General features: G+C 49.2%; 1 protein-coding gene across 3 annotated transcripts in view; it reads right to left on the bottom strand.

Annotated features, from left to right (window-relative positions):
* The window catches only part of SFXN5 (sideroflexin 5), a 103,850-nt gene extending 84,824 nt beyond the window's left edge, over positions 1-19,026 (bottom strand). For 2 of the 3 annotated variants that reach the window (XM_028744551.2, XM_077933683.1), the window contains exons 1-2: positions 18,880-19,025; positions 11,466-11,534 (exon numbers count right to left, since the gene is read on the bottom strand). In XM_028744551.2, the coding sequence (XP_028600384.2) occupies positions 11,466-11,534; positions 18,880-19,014 (204 nt within the window). In that variant the 5' untranslated portion in view covers positions 19,015-19,025. Of the gene's footprint in view, positions 1-11,465; positions 11,535-18,879 lie in introns of all 3 variants that reach the window. The other variant, XM_077933684.1, reaches the window with a different exon arrangement.
* Between the last annotated feature and the right edge of the window lie 517 nt (positions 19,027-19,543).

The following is a 19,543-nucleotide window of genomic DNA, read 5'->3' as shown; positions in this document are numbered from 1 at the left end:
ATTATAAATAGTAGCGGGGACAGCGGGCATCCCTGCCTTGTTCCTTTAGTTACTGTTATTTCTGTCGACTCCACATTATTAATTATCAATTTTGCTCTTTGTTCGGTATATATTGCTTTTATCCCGTTATAAAATTCATTACCTACTTCCATATATTCCAGTTGTTTTAATAGGAATTCCCAGTTAACATTGTCGAACGCTTTCTCAGCGTCAACGAATAACAGTATACCTTCTTTATCGCATCTTTCTGTTAAATATTCTATAATATTAATGACATTCCTAATGTTTTCTTTCATTTGCCTCCCCGGCAAAAAGCCGGTTTGGTCTTTGTGAATGTTTTCTACCAGGATCGTTTTTAGTCTCCTTGCCAGGACTCCTGTGAAGATCTTATAATCTATATTTAACAAGGAGATCGGTCTGTAATTTTTAATTTGGTCTAGTTCTGAGTCCTGTTTGGGGATTAACGTAATCAAAGCCTCCTTCCACGTCTCTGGTATTTCTCTTTCCTTCAGAATGTTGTTCATTACTTCTTGTAGTGGATTCAACAAAGCCGGTTCCATCTCTTTATAATATCTACTAGTAAACCCGTCTGGGCCTGGGGCTTTCCCATTTTTTAAATCTGTTATTATTTCTTTAATTTCTTCTGTCTCAATTGGGGCATTTAACTCCTCTTTTGCTGCTGTGGTAATTTTGTTAATGTTTTTGGATTTCAGGTATCTCTCTATTTTTCTCATCATGTTCTTTCCTGTATTTTTAAACAGACTTCCATAGAATTCCGTAAAGGCTCTCCTTATTTCTTTTGGTTTGTTTATCTCTTCTCCTTCCACCACTATCTTGTTTATTGTTTTCTGTTCCTTTCTTTTTTTTAGCTGCCACGCTAGAAACTTCCCCGGTTTATTGGCATATTCGAAATTCCTCTGTCTCAATCTTTTGACCTTCCATTCTATCTCTCTGTTTATCAGCATTGCATACTGGGATTGTAATACCTTAATGTTTTCTTTTATCTTCTTGTCTTTTGGATTTTGACTTAATTTTTGTTCGTTCTCTGCTATTTGTTGTGCGATTTCTTTTTTCCCTTTTTCCCTTTTTTTGTTCTTAATTGCGCTCTGTTGGATAAAAAAACCCCTCATTACCGCCTTGCCTGCATCCCAGACCACCTTTGGTTTTGTACTTCTGCCAAGGTTATCTTCGAAATATTCTTTTAGTCTAATTTGGGCCTTTTCAACTATCTCTTGGTCGTCCAACAGATAGTCCTTGAGCTTCCATCTGTTTAATCTGCTTTCTTGTCCCTTCAGTTCCATTTTTACTGGACTGTGGTCTGAGATTGTTCTAACCTGGATCTCTGTTCTTATCGATCTTAAAACTAATTCTTTCGAGATCCAAATCTGATCCAGTCTTGATAATGACTCATTAGGATCTGAATGAAAGGTGTATTGTTTTTCCAGAGGATATTTGAATCTCCAAATATCCACTAGGTTGCAATTTTGAACCAGGGAGAAAAATGTTCTAGGTAGCTTCCCTTCGTTACTCTTGGTGTTTCTTTGCCTGTCCAACTCTAGCGACACCACACCATTCATATCTCCCAATAGTATAATTTTCTGATCTGAATAGTCTAGTAGCTTTCCTTCGAGTCTCCCGTAAAACTCTGATTTATTATCATTGGGGGCATATATTCCCACTATTATTATCTTTTCCCCTTGCCAATTGATTTGAACTGCTGAAATCCTTCCTTCTTCATCATTAAATAATAGTTTCGCTTCAATTTGTTTGTTGATATATATAACTACCCCCCTCTTTTTACTCTGATCTGAGGAAATAAATTCATTTCCCAGTCTACGATTAATCAAAATTCTTTTATGCTTCCTCGCTATATGAGTCTCTTGGAGACAGATAACATCAAGGCTTTCCTTCTTCAGGATATGCTCAATTTTATTCCTCTTTCCCTTGTCATTCATCCCATTAACATTCCAGCTATAAATCTTTAACACCATTTTAGTTTATTTAAAAAAGGGGAAAGTGCGCTGTTGTTCCTTTTTAGTCTTCTTCTTCCGTCTCCCCCTCCTCTCCCTCTTCCTCTCCCAAATTCTTCTCTCCTCCCTCCGGATCCCCCCCAGCCCTCACCTCCTCCCCCCCACCCTCCGCCCCCTGCGGTTTCAGTTCTTTGTATTTCCTTAGGAATTTATCTGTTTCTTCTGGATTTTTCAGTTTTTGTCTCTTGCTCCTATATGTAAAGGAGATGCCTTCGGGGAACTCCCACTTGAACTCAATGTTATTCCTTTTAAGTATCTGTACCAGTTCTTTATAGGGGTCCCTACGTTTTAGGAATCTGACTGGAATATCTTTAAAAATCACTATGTTGATCCCTTCTATATTTAACCTTTTCTCTCTGTTTTTTTGGAGAACCTTGTTTTTTATTTCTCTATCCTTAAACACAACTAGGCAATCTCCTACAAACTTTTTGTTCTTTGGGGTCTTTGTCTTTAATCTGAAAGCCGATTGCACTGCCTTTTCAACCTCCTCTATTGGTACCCCCAGCCAAGTAGCTAATTCTATTATTAATTTCTCTTTTATATTTTCTCCTGGGTTTTCGGGTATACCTCTCATCCTGAGGTTGGACTCCCTCTGTCTTAGTTCATTCAGGGCAATCCAATCTTTCATATCCTCTTGACTTTTGTTCAAATCCAGAATCTCAACTCTAATCTTTTCTTCCTCACGTCTTACATCTCTCACTTCTGCTCTTGTCTTTTTCAATCCTTCCTCCACTGTCTGCGTCCTCCTGAATACCTCCTTTAATTGACTCTTCAATTCATTGACTGTTTCATCTAATTTCTTATCTACTTCCCCAATTCTGTGTTCTACTTGCTCTAGCTTGCGTTCTACATTTTTCTCACTCTGCTTTATCTCCGCAAACATCCTCAGAATCTCTGCTCTGAAGTCCCCCTCTTGTTTTGATCCCTTTCTCTCCACTGGGGTTCCCCCTTCAGGTCTTTTCCCGGTATTTGACATTCTTAATGCTAGAGGAAATCAAATACTTAATACTTAGTACCGCAGATATTATAATCACAGCACTTCCAACTCGTACTGATTTGCCCTGGTTAACTCTACTCCTCAATTTTTCCCAGTCCTTAAATTATTCACATGAAACCACTTGTTCTTTTTCGCTGTGTTGCACCTTCGGGGGTATTATTAGAACCCACCAATTTGGGATTTAGAAGTCTGAGTGTTCATACGTCAACATCTGGGACCTGCCTTCAATTCACACAGACAGTTCCTTAAAGAGTCATTGAGAATTATACGTTGCAGATAGGGAGGTTGGGGTTTTCCCCGTCGACAGTCTGCGCCTCGTTCTACCTGGGAGGGAGAGGGAGAGGGGGGGAGGGGAGGCGGGTCCCGAGGAAGGGGGTGGTAGTTATCAAAGGTAAGGGAAGGAGTAGAAGAGAGGGTTGAATCAAATTGGGAAATTCACACGTAGTAATCACTTTGTCCACTAGATGGCACTCTCTATCGCTGTTAGACTTGGTTCTGAGAGTAAGTTCTTAGCGCAGGAAGTCCCGCGACACAGATCCCAAACTCACTAAAAGATCCAACAACACAAGGCAGCAACAACGCATCTAGGTAGCGCTCCCGTCGCCATTCAACTCAAAACGAAAGAAAAAAGAAAGAAAAAAATAAGTTCACTGCGCGAACACACCAAGGGACCAGCTGCACCAATAGAAGATCAATAGAGGGTTGTTCCCTCCGTCCCGGAGCGACCAACGGGAATCGGGGAGGACGCAGTTCAAATTAGCTCAACGCTGGGGTGTCGACAAATGGACAGAGCATCGGCAAATGGACAGAAATCCAGCCACAAAGTTCCAAGATCAGGTCAGCTTGGGCCGCTGGGGAGGTAAGTTTTTATCCCTTTTTACTCACTAGCCCGTTCTGCTTCCGTTAATGGCGTCGCTGCCGTCGTTTCTCTTCCGCTTTCTGCTGGGCGTAGTGCAATGGAGTTAGTGTTCTCCAACGCTCCCTTTGAGTTGTTTAAATTGTTTAAGTTCAATAACTTCGCCTTCTGTTCCCTGATTATATACCTCTTTTTCAGAGGGGGTCCGATATCTTATATGTAAATCTTTCAGGGAAACAAAGTAATCCCTAGTGGTAGCACGATACGTTTGTCCTTGCTCTGCTGTTTCTCTGCATAGCCGTCAATTCCTGATGGAGACTGAACCCTCGTAATTCCGTTTTTCCCCCGGTGACATTCCAATTCCAAAATTATTGGGCCTTTAATTTAGTCCATCACCGGGTTTCTTATGTTTGGAAACGGGGCGCTAATCTCCGGCGAGGTTTGGGCTGTCCTTTTGTTGGAGGGGGGGGAGGAAATGGCTGCCTTGGACCTGCTGCTCAGCGCCGCTGTTCTCTTCACCTTTTACAAGGCTACCTGACAGTAGGTTGAGCCGCGTCTGGTCTCTGCTGGCTCCCTGTACCTCCGGACACCCACCGGACGTGTATCTGGGGTGCTCTCGCCCTTCGGCACCCCCTTTTCCCCCTCCTTACCGGACTGGGTTTGCGCTCGCGGCCAAAACCCTTCTCTCGCCAGAGACGCACACCGCCGGAAGTCTCTGTTTTTAACAATTTGGTCCATTTTCAAACTTGATTGCAAGTTCCATGGGGAACTGCCCTGTGTCAGGTAAACTACAAAATAAATAAGCAAACAAATCCTTCGCTGGTGCTTCAGATTGGACCCAGCAGTCCTTCAAACCTCTTCACATCCCACTTATGACCTTGCAAAGGAGCCATTCGCCCACAGAAAGCTTAGCCAGCCCTCAAGTATCTCTGGTCACCTGAGCTGAATCGTGACTCCAGGCTCACTTTGAATGCAGTCAAGCTTCGATGTCGTCCAGCCTGCGCTCCTTGTTTTTTGCTCTGCCTTTTCACCTGCCCTTCCCTGATTTCTCTCTCTGCACCAACGTGGGTACACAGAACTGCCAAATGAGCCACCCCACGAAGGGGGCTCTGGTCCCTGGAGGTCTTGTGCTGTAAGAAATGTGCTTGACCCCAAACAAGAGTCTCGTGGCCTCTTACAGACCAGAAAACTGACAATGGCCAGTGCTGTTGCTGCTGAAAGAATCTGCTTCATCAGAAGCCTGGCGTGATGTGAGACAGAGATGGGTTCCAGTCCAGAAACCCGTATGCCATTGCCAACGTGTCTCCTGGGTGCCACAAGGCTCTTTGTGGTTCTTCCAGCCTACACGATAGGGATAGGGAACCGGTGGGGTAGGCTCTATAAGTTGCTAGACTACATTTCCCATCATTGCTTTGTTGTTGTTGAGTCGTTTAGTCGTGTCCGACTCTTCGTGACCCCCTGGACCAGAGCACGCCAGGCACTCCTGTCTTCCACTGCCTCCCGCAGTTTGGTCAAACTCATGTTTGTAGCTTTGAGAACACTGTCCCACCATCTCGTTCTCTGTCGTTCCCTTCTCCTTGTGCCCTCCATCTTTCCCAACATCAGGGTCTTTTCCAGGTTGTCTTCTCTTCTCAGGAGGTGGCCAAAGTCTTGGAGCCTCAGCTTCACGATCTGTCCTTCTAGTGAGCACTCAGGGCTGATTTCCTTAAGAATGGAGAGATTTGATCTACTTGCAGTCCATGGGACTCTCCAGAGTCTCCTCCAGCACCAGAATTCAAAAGCATCAATTATTTGGCGATCAGGCTTCTTTATGGTCCAGCTCTCATTTCCATACATCACTACATCCTTGCTTACTTACCATTGGCCATGCTGGCTGCTGGCGTGTTGGGATTTGGAGTCCAAGAACCCCTGCAGAGTCTCCATTCCCCCACCCTATATGGAAGAAGGAGAACTGCAATCTGCTTTCCACATGAATAATAATAATAATAATAATAATAATAATAATAATAATAATAATTTATTATTTATACCCTGCCCATCTGCCTGAGTTTCCCCAGCCACTCTGGGCGGCTCCCAATCAGTGTTAAAAACAGTAATGTGCAATGGAGACCACCAGCCATTTCTCCCTGGTTCCTGGCTTTCTTCTCCTGGCCATTATTTCCTTTACGAGCCCTCCAGAACGGGAAGGCCTGCACAGCCGCAGAGTACCAGGAGGGAGAAAGCGGCTGAGGGGGAATCCTCTCCTTCCAGCTCTGCAGTCGCTGCCGCCTCATTTCTTGGGCGAGGCACTTCTCCTTAATTTTTGTCAGTTTACTCACTGCAAAGTGCAATTATAACATAATGTAATACTTAGTGCCTACCTCACAGTGAGGATTAATTAATGTTTGAGCAGCACCTTGGAGATGTAAAGTGCTAGTTAAGTGCTAAAGCAGGCTCCCTAACGACGCCGGCTCTTAAGTCACGTTAACACCAGGATGGGGGAAATGTCAAAGCAGCAGAAAGAAAGGAGCGGCCCCTTTGTCTCGGCACGGGTGCAGTACAGGAAGAGAGGGAGGTGGATGGTCAACGTCTTGCCTCCCAGCTGCACGTGCCCCTGACCCTCCCACCCCCCTGAACCGCATGGGACACACAAGCCTCCCAAAAGCACACGGCAAGAATGCAGAAAAGCACAGAATTCTCCAGATCCTTCTTAGGAGGCAGAGTGGCCCACTCTCTCCCAACGGGAGGAAGCAACTCTGCAAGGGAGCTGTCTTGAAGGCAAACCCAAACCCCAGTGCAGCGCTCTTCTGCTGAAAGGAGGGTGGGCACGGGCCTCTCGCTGCCTGGCCAGGTGTCACCAGTTTGCAAAGAGTGCAAAGAAACCTAGGCGGCTGCCTTCTGGTGGGGTCAAATTGTTGCCCCGTCTAGCTTAGCCATACCACGTAAGAACATAAGGAGAGCCTGCTGGGTCAGGCCAACAGCATTCTGTCCTCAGAGGAACCAACCAGAGGCCTTTTCTGCAAAGCCCACAAGCAGGATTCGAGCGCCACTACTGTCTCTTCCGACCAACAGTGGCTCTCGGGCTGGCCTGGCACCTTAAGGTGTATAATGAAGGCAACTGCCGCGTTTCCTGGGGAGAGCGGTCCACAAGCAAGGAGCCACTGCAGAAAGGGCCCTGTTCTCGTGCTGCCACCCTCTGGACCTCTCACGGAAGCGTCTCTTGAAGATGGGCCTGAGAAGACGATCACGGGACCCAGGTAGGTTCATACAGAGAGAGGCAGCCCTTAAGTTATTGCAGTCCTGAGCCATGTAAGGCTTTATAGTTCAAAACCAGCACTTTGAATTGGACCCGGAACCTAACTGGCTGCCAGTGCAGTCGGACTGTAAGATGCTCAAGCCGTCTTGCCCCAGTGAGCAACCTGGCTGCTCAATTCTGCACCAGTGAAATTTTCCGAACCGTCCTCAGAGGCAGCCCTACGTATAAAACGTTGCCACACAAGGGGCTCACCCCAAAGGGATCCGTGTGGGGTTTGGAGCTGCATTTGCCTTGGCTGGGAGAGGATCCCCTTTCCCCTGCTCCCGTTCACCTTCCTGGAGGCTCACGCAGTTCTCAGGCCAAGCCAAGGCGTCCCTGCTACAGCACGCCTCGCCTTCCGCACGCATCCCTGAAAATTGATTACAGATTTCACTGCAGCTTGTGTTTCATAAACGAAGCCATCGTCGCCGGCATTACACCCTCCGAACAGCAGTTTTCTCCGCTGCAGTCCTCTCGGGCGGGGGCCCAAAGAGGCTCGCAGGAACCCATCCTATCCATCTTAGCCGCCTGCTCTCAAATTAAGCCAATCAATTGTGGAAGAAGCACAAATAAAATCCCTGCCGGGGATGTTCTCAACCTGGCGCGCAGAGAATTGGACTCTAATACGCTCATAAAGTAAATGGTCAGTTCAGGAGCCAAATCGTCTGTGCAAGAAAAGGCTCTGGGATGGTCGCTTCAAAGCGGCAGCTGCTCAGGCAGAAGAGGGGCAGAGAGAGCTGCAAAATACTGGATCTGAGCAGGAGGGCGACTTGCACGAGAGCCAGAGCGGGGCAGTGGTTAAGAGCACTGGATGAGGACCAGGGTCCAAGCCCCACTTCAGCCCTGAAGCTCAGCTGGTGTCGCTCAGTCTAACCTTCACAGGCTGGTTACTATGTGGAGGGGACTCTTCGGAGAGCCAAACATTGAGAAAACTCTGTGAGGAAGTGTGTCCGCAAATACTGGAACGTTTCTCCCAGAGCTTGCCATAGAAGGAAGAAACCAGGGTGGGGAGAGAGACAGCTATTGTGAGCGGCAGGTCTAGCTTCTAATCGGGGGGATGATTTTGCCAGGGCTCTGTAGTCACAGAGCCTGGAGGAAGGGATGCTGCAGTGACGTATCACAGAATCATAGAAAGTTGGAAGGGACTCCATGGGTCATCTAGTCCAACCCCCTGCAATGCAGGAATCACAGTTAAAGCATTCAAGACAGATGGCCACCCAACCTCTGCTTAAAAGGCTCCAAGGAAGAATAGTCCATAACCCCCCAAGGGAGGCAGTTTCACTGTTCAACAGCCGTCAGAAAGTTCTCCCTGATGTTGAGTCAGAATCTCCTTTCTTGTAGGTTCTGAGTCCCACCTTCCAGAGCAGGAGAAAACAAGTGTGTTCCTTCTTCCATGTGACAGCCCTCTAGGCATCCTCTCTCCTCTCAGTCTCCTCTTCTCCAGGCTAAGCGTACTCAGCCCCTTCAAGCACTTGCCTTTTGGACCCTTGGTTCTCTTGGCTGACCTCCTCTGCACACATTCCTGCTTGTGGCACCCAGAACTGGACACGGGACTCCAGGCAGAATAGAATAGCATGATGACTTCCCTCAATGGGGACCCTGGGCTTCTGTACTGCCTTGCTCTTGTCGGTTCTGCTACTTCTTCTTGTGGCTCTTCCCTGGAAAGCGCAGGGCACTCAGGTCATTCTGCCTCGGTGTCGCCTTCCCACACAGCCATGCCTGTCAAGTCAGCTTTGCACCTGGTTTCTGCAACATTTCATGCCAACTGAGCACAACACAGGCCTGAAGCTTCTTCTTTCATTTGCCATAACTTCTTTGCCCTTGCCCGCATCCTTCTGAAATGTTGCAGGCCGCTTTCTTTCTTTCTTTCTTTCTTTCTTTCTTTCTTTCTTTCTTTCTTTCTTTCTTTCTTTCCTTCTAGTTTGCATTTCCTTTTGTTGCCCATAAAAGGGAGGGAAGCAAGTCCCTTTAAGTCCCCCCCCCTCCTTTTAAAGGCACCCAGCAAAAAGGCACCTATTTGTCTGTAACTTGGCAAGTTTCTTACCCAGGAAGGCCTCTATGATTTATGCTATCTCCAAACCCGAAGTGCACACCCCTAGTAAGAACTTTCACTGGAGAAGATGCAACACAGTCCCTGGAGCTCAGTGGGTTCGGAGCAGCTTTTTTCCTGCTCTAAGTGGTTTGCCCACTTTTGGACAGAGATGCTTCCTCGCCCACTGTACTACTACTACTACTACTAATAATAATAATAATAATTTATAATTTATACCCCGCCCATCTGGCTGGGTTTCCCCAGCCACTCTGGGCGGCTTCCAACTGAATATTAAAAACAATACAGCATCAAACATTAAAAGCTTAATAAAAAGAGGGCTGCCTTCAGATGTCTTCTAAAAGTCTGGTAGTTGTTTTTCTCTTTGACATCTGGTGGGAGGGAGTTCCACAGGGTGGGCGCCACTACTAAGAAGGCCCTCTGCCTGGTTCCCTGTAACTTGGCTTCTCGCAATGAGGGAACCACCAGAAGGCCCTCGGCGCTGGACCTCAGTGTCTGGGCTGAATGATGGGGGTGGAGACGCTCCTTCATGTATACAGGATCAAGGCCCTCTAAGGGCTTTAAAGGTCAGCACCAATGCTTTGAATTGTGCTTGGAAACGTACATGATCTAGTAACTTCCTGACTGGAATACTGCAACACATTCTACGTGGTGCTGCCCTTGAAGACGACTGAAAAACTTCCACCTTGCCCCAAATGCAGCAGACAGATGACTGGCGGGGCTTCCATTTAGATCTCACGTCACCCCTGATTTAAAACAGTTGCATGGGCTGCCTGCTTATACCCGAGACCAATTCAAGGTACTCATGTTGGTGTTCAAAGCCCTAAATGGCTCAGGCCCCAAATACCTGGAAGACTGCTTCCTTCCCTACAGACCCTCTCAGGTGCTAAGATCAGCACCTTTTGGTTGTTCCTCTGCCTTCAGAGGTTGGGGAGGGTGGTCAGGGAGGAGAGGGCCTTCTCTGTGGTGGCCCCTGAACTGTGGGACTCCCTCTCCACAGAGGTCTCCCTAGTACCTTCATTGCACAGCTTCCAAAGGACGCATCTCTTCACCCTCTTCAATATATACTTGAGGTGTATATTTTTAGGACCTGCGTTATTTTGGCATATATATATGTCGTATTGTTTTTTATATTGTGTAATATTGTTTCTTAGATGACCACCACACCTGAAGCCAGTCAGATCCTGCATCCACAGCAGTGACCAGAAGAGAAATGACCGCTGGGAGGAGCCCAGAGAGAAGAAACTGGAGCAGCCCAAGCGGCTGCCTTCCTCTGCCCCAGATGCAACAAAACATGTCTCTCCTGTATCGGTCTCTACAGCCACAGCAGGGGCTGCAACCTGCCAATGGTTTGACCTCACCCCCAAAGGCGGACTCCTCCATTGTCTCCCAAGACAGCTGGATGCCAACAATATGAATGTTGGGTTTTAATTGTTATAACCCGCCCTGGGTCCTTAGGGTGAAGGGCAGGTAATAAGATGTAAGAACAACAAGAACAACAAGAGTTACCATGTGGTGGAGTCGCTCCTGCTCAAGGTTCCAGACAACCATGGACTCTTCCAGGATTCACACACACCCCACCTATTCCCCTTCCAGCCTGGTTTCCCCTCAAACAGCTGGCATAAGCGTGCCCAGTTCTCACTGGTGCCCTTTTGGGGCTTCCCAGATTTTTGTTTAGTTTAGTTTCGTGCTTCTGCACATCTTGGAGTGCCTCCCCACATACCTCCTGGCACCTGCACAGAGCTCCCTCCATGTTGATTCTGCAAGGCCAGGCATTGGAGCTCATAGTTAAAACATATGATTTCCTAGGGAAATGGTAGCATCATGTTCCGTGCTTAAGATCTATTTGATTCTCTTACTAATTATGCTGTTTTAAATGTGTATTTATGTTTGAATTCCCACAGCAATGTTTTCCCTTGAAATGTTTAAGATTTATTTTTTATTAATTTTGCTACGTTAAACGTGCATTCTATAGTTGATTTCCTTCGTAAAGTTTCATTTTGAAATCTTTAAGATAAAGTTTTAGTTTCTTGTTAAATACGTTGCTTTGAATGCATACCTTATATGTGACTTTCTTCAGTAACGTTTTGTGCTAGATTGTTTTATTTCATGTTTTAATGTGGGTTGTAAACTGCTTTGGGATTTCTTTTTATTAAAAATATAAACTAGTACAGAAATGAAATGAATCACCATCATCGTTTTGAAGACGAGGCCAGAGAACTACCCAGCAAACCCAGGCACGCACGCTCACACATTACCTCAGTGACAAAGAGGGTGCGGGGGTCAATGATGTCCAAGAAGTGTCTAAACCTTCCGTAAAACGAAGTCTGCAAAGACAGAAAGGCACAGAACTCAGACATGGCGGGAACACAAGGCATTCTTAACCCCCCTCTCACTGCTGGAAATGCAGGAAGGGGGCAGCTGCTTCCCATCACTCCACGCTGAGGATAAGAACAGAAGAGCCTTCAGGATCAGGCCAAAGGCCCACCCAGTCCAGCACCTTCTTCTCATCGTGGTTGAACAGTTAGTTGCCTGTGGGAAAACAGCAAGTAGGATCTGAGTGCACGAGACCTCTCCCCTCCTGTGGTCCCCAGCAACAGGCACTCCGAAGCCTTGCTGCCTCTGAGCCATCGTGGTCAGAAGCCATCGATAGTCTTCCCTTCCATGATGACCCCACCGGGAAAGCTGTCAGCATATGGCACGTCCCCAGGCAGGAGGGACAACGACATTCTGCCTTGGTCACACCACACCTGGAGTCCAGTGTTCTGGACACCACAATTTAGGAAGGATGTTGACAAGTGGGATGGTGTGTAGAGGAGGGCAACCAAGATGGCCAAGCCTGAGGAGGAGCGCTTGAAGGAGCTGGGTATGTTTGGGCTGGAAAAGAGGAGACTGAGAGAAGATATGATGATGATAATAATAATAATAATAATAATAATAATAATAATAATAATAATAATTTATTATTTGTACCCCGCCCATCAGACTAGGTTTCCCCAGCCACTCTGGGCAGCTTCCAACAAAGATTAAAAATACATTAAAATGTCAAACATTAAAAACTTCCCTGATGCCTTCAGACGTCTTCTAAATGTCAGGTAGTTGTTTATCTATTGTTGTTTATCCATAATATTATATATTATGGGAGGGTGTTCCACAAGGCGGGAGTCACCACCGAGAAGGCCCTCTGCCTGGTTCCCTGTAGCTTTGCTTCTCGCAGTGAGGGAACCGCCAGATGGCCCTCGGAGCTGGACCTCAGTGTCCGGGCTGAACGATATGAGAGCCATCTTCAAATAACTCAAGGGCTGTCCCATGCAAGAGGGAGAAAGCTTGTTTTCTCCTGCTCTGGAAGCTGGGACCCAAACCAACGGATTCAAGTTACAAGAAAGGAAATTCCGACTAAGCATTAGGAAAAACTTTCTGAGGGCAAGAGCTATTGGACAGTGGAACAGACTCCCTCAGAAGGCGGTGGACTCTCCTTCCTTGGAGGTTTTTAAGCAGAGGCTGAAAGGCCACTTGTCAGGGGTTATTTACCTGTGATTCCTGCATTACAGGGGACTGGACTAGATGACTCTTGGGGTCTCTTCCAACGCCCCAATTCTATGATTCTAAGGCAGGATGCTCCTACTAGCTGCCAGGCACTGGGAAGAGCACAAAAGTGGTACAGTCCTCACCCACCCAGCCCCAAACAAGCGCCACGGTCCCCCTCTGCGTGAGCCACTTGGGAGTGTTCTGACTCCGGGGTTCCTGCACGTCTCTTCGCACAAAGAACCGCAGTGACATTCGTTCCCTCCCACGCCCAGACCAAGCATGGAGAGTTTAGAGGGAAAACTCTGTTAAATCAAGCAGCTGAAAAAAACAACCACCACCATTATAATTGGTGTGGAACACCTCCGGCTTCTCTCCCCCTCACACAAACAGCTTTGGCTTGCTTACAAACAACAAAACTAATTTTAAAAAATCTTTTTATAAAATAAATTAGTTTTGAGCAGAGACGCAGCAGAAGACAAAACAGTGGCTGATGCCTGTCAGGATGAAGCCAACTCTGATGGCTGGTACAGCTCCCTGTCCTACGCAGCATGGAGGCTGCTCCTGCCACCTGTGCCCTTTGCCCCCAAGCCCCCCCTTGCCATCCCAGCCCCTGGCCCAAAAGGAAAGGCATTCCTCACACTTTGAAGGGTGCCCATGGGTGCGTTTCACTCGGCCGTTTCGTGAGATCCCTCTGATCAGGAAATGACCCAAAGTAGCTGGCATCCCCAACTGGCACCCAAGGCCTGGGCATGGCCCAAGGGCAGGGGGAGACCCCTGGATTTCACCCCCAGACTCAGCCACAGGTTCAGAGGGTGGGAAAGCCAGTCCCGCACAGCCTGCGGAGGGTCTCCTGATCGATGCATCACAAAGGAGTCCCTCCCGTTTCATGTCCTGCTTTGAGAATGAGCGAAATAAGCAAGGCTGGCTCCACCTTGAGCCTTACCTGGCCACAGCCATGCCACCAGCCTGTCTCAATGGGAAAGGGGAGAGGCAGGGCTCGCCCCACCATGCTTTGCCCAAAGGCCTGCTCCAGCAGCCGCCTTCTGCCCATGAGCTCTTTCTGTGCCAGCTGGTCTTGGTAAGGACTGTTATTTAATAACTGACAAGTGAGTTTGCTTCCCCTCCTTGTCCTTCTCCCTTGCGGGCCATGACTAATTTGCCCAGTCTCTCCAGCGCAGCATAAGCACTCTTGAATCTCAACCAGAAGAGTCTTCAAAGCACAGCATTGGGTGCTAAATCTGCCCAAGGTGGTTCTCCGTCCACAACGGACCTCCTGACCCTAACCAGTGGGCTTTTTGCAAGTACAGCGGTACCTCGGGTTACAGACGCTTCAGGTTACAGACTCTGCTAACCCAGAAATAGTACCTCGGGTTAAGAACTTTGCTTCAGGATGAGAATAGAAATCGTACTCCGGCGGCAGCGGGAGGCCCATTAGCTAAAGTGGTACCTCTGGTTAAGAACAGTTTCAGGTTAAGAACAGAGCTCCAGAACTAATGAAGTTCTTAACCTGAGGTACCACTGTAATCAAGCCTGGAAGCAGGGCAATGCAATGCACAAGCCAGTCCCCATAGTTTTCTGCGCATTTGCCCCCTCACCAAAGGTCTGTCTGTCACCTTTTCAGGGATATCTGCAAGGGCCTGGTGGGGCAGGAAAACCTCTTAAACTTTGCTGCTCCTGGGCAGTCTAACCAAAGCTAAGTGGCATTGATCAGGTATACTTCTAATCTGCATCAAGGGCTTTGCATTTCATATTGCAGTGTCTTGTTTCTGGGGCACAATGGAGCTCCCAGGAGCAGGGAAGCCCAACTGTGCCTTCCCAAAGATTTAGCCTCCGCGTAGATTTCCCAACCAGCTGCACGGCACGGCTGCTTCTCCTGGGCGCTGCCTCCTTTCGCTTCTCAAGTACAAGCTTCCGCAGGCAAGAAAGTAGGTCTCCTCGCCCCAAGAGGCCAAATATCCTTGTTTTTGGAGATGGCGGTGTGAGCTGAATTGAAGCAGAATCTCTGCGCTGCCAGGGCTGCTTGGGATCTCAGCAGGCACTCAGGTGGATGCCGACAGGGGTAAGAAAAAGCCCTTTCCACTTGTGCATTTGCTGGCCAGAGAAGAAGCCGCTTCCACGAAATGGCAGTCACAGGACAGGGTGTGTCTCCTACAATTCGACTGGGAGGGTGAGTCCTTCCAGGACTTGTTTTAGGGATGCAATTGTACTATTGATTCCATGCTGTTCACTACCAGGATATTTCTTCCTAAAGTTGGCAGCATGGAGCATTTTGCAAATAGTAATAAAGATCCCACGCCTGCTAGGACGGGGGTGGCCTGACTCCGGCCTCACACTCTGCCTTTGCTTTGTTCTAGAATCCTCACGGGTCCCAAACACATTTTGAGGTCCCAAATCAAGAATGTACACTTGGCTCTTTTCACACTGAAGGCATAACTCACCAGCACCCAGAGATTCTGATATGAGAAGCACCTTGCAGGATCAGGCCAAGGCTGCCCCTTTGCAAAAATCCAAGGAACCAGCGAGTCCCAGGCGAATCTGCCAGAAATGGGCCAGTGGTCCTCAGCAGCAGCACGCCCTGGCATAATGGGTCCGTGTGCCTGACTGTTAATCAGAAAGCTGGTGGTTCGAGCCCACTCAGGGTCAGCTGTGGGCAAGATTCCTGCACTGTTGGACTAGATGACCCCCAAGGTCCCTTCCAAGTCTATGAGCTCTGTTGAGCCTGTATCTCACCCCCTGCCCTAGGTGGTCATAGGCAAGCCCATAATTCTCCCAGCTCCACCTCATACAGGAATAACAACACTGACCTAACTTTTATTTTAAGGATTATTGCAATGATGTACATGATGTGATCACTGCAGATGGTGACAGCAGTCACAAAATTAAAAGACACCTGCTCCTTGGGAAAAAGGCGGTGGCAAACCTAGACAGCATCTTAAAAAGCAGAGACATCACCTTGCCAACAAAGGTCCGTACAGTTAAAGCTCTGGTTTTCCCAGTAGTGATGTATGGAAGTGAGAGCTGGACCATAAAGAAGGCTGATCGCCAAAGAATGGATGCTTTTGAATTCTGGTGCTGGAGGAGACTCTTGAGAGTCCCATGGACTGCAAGAAGATCCAACCTATCCATTCTGAAGGAAATCAGCCCTGAGTGCTCCCTGGAAGGACAGATCCTGAAGCTGAGGCTCCAAGACTTTGGCCACCTCATGAGAAGAGAAGACTCCCTGGAAAAGACCCTGGTGTTGGGAAAGATGGAGGGCGCAAGGAGAAGGGGACGACAGAGGACGAGATGGTGGGACAGTGTTCTCAAAGCTACCAGCATGAGTTTGACCAAACTGCGGGAGGCAGTGGAAGACAGGAGTGCCTGGCGTGTTCTGGTCCAGGGGGTCACAAAGAGTCGGACACGACTAAACGACTAAACAACAACAACACATGATGTGTTATGCACACACTCAGAATGCACTACACCCATGGGAAGGGCTGCTGTTCTTCCCTGCACCAGAACCACTGAGGTTAATGGAACTGGGACCAGCCACTGGACTTGGGCTCACAGCCCTAAGAGGCAGGAAGAAGCCAAGACTGAACTGACCCCCCTGGACTGCAGAAGAGTGCTAACCTCTCTTCCAAGAAATAAGCAACTCGCAGCCTTTCCACAGCAGCAGGAACACTAAAGGAGCTTGCCAGCACATGAAAACCTCAGCAATGCTACCACGTCCTCTCCCCACCTTATTTATCAGAAGGAGAGTCGGTGTTGCCCAGGCACAGGCAAACTCGGCCCTCCAGATGTTTTGAGACTACAATTCCCATCATCCCTGACCACTGGTCCTGTTAGCTTGGGATGATGGGAGTTGTAGTCCTGGAGGGATGAGTTTGCCTATGCCTGGTGTTGCCCAGTGGCCAAAGAGCTGAACACAGAGGCATCTGCACTGCCCACAGACTTGGAAGTTGGGCAAGCAATGAGTCTCATGTCCAGTTCCCCATCTGTAAAATGGGAATAATGATGGCCTATGTCACGAGGCTCTTGTGATTCTTTTTTTAATAAAAAATCTATACTTGGCACATCATAAATCTTCTTGGATCATGTTAAATAAGTTGTAACAATAAATGGCATTCAATTATCCCTTGCACTTCTTACAAATATGAACTTTCTCCAATTAAATCTATGACATCTAAGAGCCACATCCGAGCAAGTTTTGTCTAATCCAACCCACCACCTCCCATGAGATTTGCTCTCTGTCCTGGTTCCACCTATTCAGAAATCCAAAACCTGGAAGTGAAACTCCTTCACAGCCACGGCTGGTGGCCGGTCTACATGCGAGGAAGGCTTTCAGCTGCCCTCCAGAAAAGCCGGGCAAAGGACCAAAAGAAGCCCAGAGCGAGAAGCAAATAGTCCCGTGTGACGAAAGGAGGGTTGTCTAAAGGAAATTCACCAGGTCCTTTCAGACATTTCAAGGTCAGGAGGAAATGCCACGATGTTTTGAGCGATCCACTTATTGCATTGGGACTTTGACCCTACAGGGCAGCACGGCATTTATGAGCATATACTAACTGAACGTTAGGCACAGTTTGCCGGAAATGTCTCCTAAAAAACCCTCCTTGCAGGGAATAAGGCAATGGCCGGAGCAGCGGAGGCAGAATGAAGACTCAGATGCTGAACCCCAATTCTAAAAAGGAACAGGACTCAGCAAAGATCTGTGTATTACGAACAACCACAGGGGGACTCTGGGTGAAGTTATGGGCATGCATCCCAGGCTAGCTCCCTGCCCCCCCCCAACCTGGAAAATACTAAATAATGAGAGAGAGATTAGAAATTCACCAGCAGCAGAATGCAATCTCTGCCCTGAAGGCACCCCTTAACCCTTTGCTGCCCTGCACTGATTTGACAGGAGCAGGCTGGGATCTTTTGCAAGGCTGCAGATGATGTTGGGGTACGACTCTCCCAAATAAATGGCATGCAAACCCACGTCCTTCTGCAATCTTGCAAAATATTCGGGGGGGAGCCCTACGGTTTGAACACCTGCTTGGGGCTGCTTCATGGGCAAATCAAATGCCTCCGTGCTATTTTGGCTAACTAAAGAAAAGCATTGTCCCATACGGATGTATAATCGGTGCCACTGAAGGGACTGCCAAGGTTTCTCAGCTATCCTTTGATAGAAGATAGAGAGGCAGGCAGGAGATCCATGCTCTCTACCTGCTACAGTAACTGCTGCCTTTTTCTTCCCCAAGTACCTTAGACTCATAGAATCTTAAGAGTTGGAAGGGACCCTGGGGGTCATCCAGCCCAGCCCCCTGCCATGCAGGAATCTCAGCTCAAGCATCCCTGAAAGATGGCCACCCAACCTCCAAGGAGGGAGAGACCACCACCTTTTCAGGGAGTCCATTCCTCTGTCTTCCCATCAGGAAGCTATTCCTAATGTTTAGGCAAAATCTCCTTTCTTGATATAAAAATAAATTTTAAAAATGTCTAGTAGCACCTTATAGACCAACTAAGTTTGTTCTGGTATAAGCTTCCGTGTGCATGCCCACTTCTTCAGAGACTGCAGGTCTCCTTTCTTGGATAAGGATGGAGAAGGCAACAGCAAAGTTTCAACTGCGAGGGTTTCAGAGAGTGGAAAGTGCCCTGGGAGCAACTGAACAGCAACGCGAGCCCCCGGCCGGATCTGACCAAGTCCGGGCTCGAGGCCCCCATTTCCAACACTGGCTCCAGAGACGCCTCTGGCCGCCCACAAGCTGCCTTCACCTGGAGAAACACTGCCCCCTCCACTTCGCTGTCGCAGGACGAGACCCGCTTAATGCCAGACATCCCGCCCCCGCTCCCAGCGACGGGGTTCGCCCTTCGGCGCCGCACCTTGTGGCGGGGAGTCCCGCCGGCCGCCGCTCTTCTCCCCAGGCGAGAGCCCAGCAGAAGCCCCGCCTCCAGCCCCGCCCCGAGCCAGGCGAGCGCCAATCAGCGGGCGGCGTTGGGAGCCAGCACAAAAGGGCGGGAATTCAAGCGGGCGAGTGGCGTGGGCGAGGCCCAATCAGCGCCGGCGTGGAGCCGCCGAGGGGCGGGGCTTGCGCTTCTTCACCGGCGACCCCCCCCCCGCCCTCAGAGACACCCCCCTCCCCGCTCCCCTCCGTCGGCCCTTCGCGACGCGGCGGCGCCCACCTGCTCGAAGCGAGGCCTCCCCAGCTGGAAGGGCGGGAAGCCCGCGCTCTCCGCCATCCCCTCACGGCGCCACTGGCAGCCAGCGAGTCTCCTGCGCCGCCTGGCCCCGCCCCCTCCGCCAGCACCGCCTCCCATTGGACGAGGCCCACCGCAGCTCCCGCGAGGCATGCTGGGGCATGTAGTCCTTCGGCGCCCAGAGGGGAAAGCGGCCCCGCGGCGCGGGAGGAGCAGGACGGGAAATGTAGTCCCGCCTGCGCACGTCGCTCCGCCCCGGGCTGCGCGAAAGGAATGGTGGGAAGTGTAGTTTCAAGGGAGGAAGGGAGCCCCGGCGTCGCGCAGCTGGCCGGGCGAGGAAGAGGCGGCAGCGGGCGGCCAAGGGGCTGCATCAGGCGGAGGAGGAGGGAGGCCGGGCTGCCTGCCGGAATCGGGGGGCCTGGAGTGGGAAGGGACCCCCAGAGGTCATCCAGCCCAACCCCCTGCAAGGCAGGGATGGCAGCTCCAGCATCCCTGGCCGGCAGCCACTGCTTGGAAAGCTCCCCAAATCTCTTTTCGGATGAGAGCAGCTTTTGCATCTCATTTGGAAACCAAGGCCCCAGAGTCAGGAGGAAGACTGGGGGGGCACACAATGCCAGATGCTTGAAGTCCAGTGTGAAGTTTCCACAGT

The sequence above is a fragment of the Podarcis muralis genome, chromosome 9 (genome assembly GCF_964188315.1).
Source record: "Podarcis muralis chromosome 9, rPodMur119.hap1.1, whole genome shotgun sequence".
Classification (NCBI taxonomy): domain Eukaryota; kingdom Metazoa; phylum Chordata; class Lepidosauria; order Squamata; family Lacertidae; genus Podarcis; species Podarcis muralis.
The sequence above is the reverse complement of the archived record's forward strand: the minus strand, read 5'-3'. Positions and strand labels throughout refer to the sequence as shown.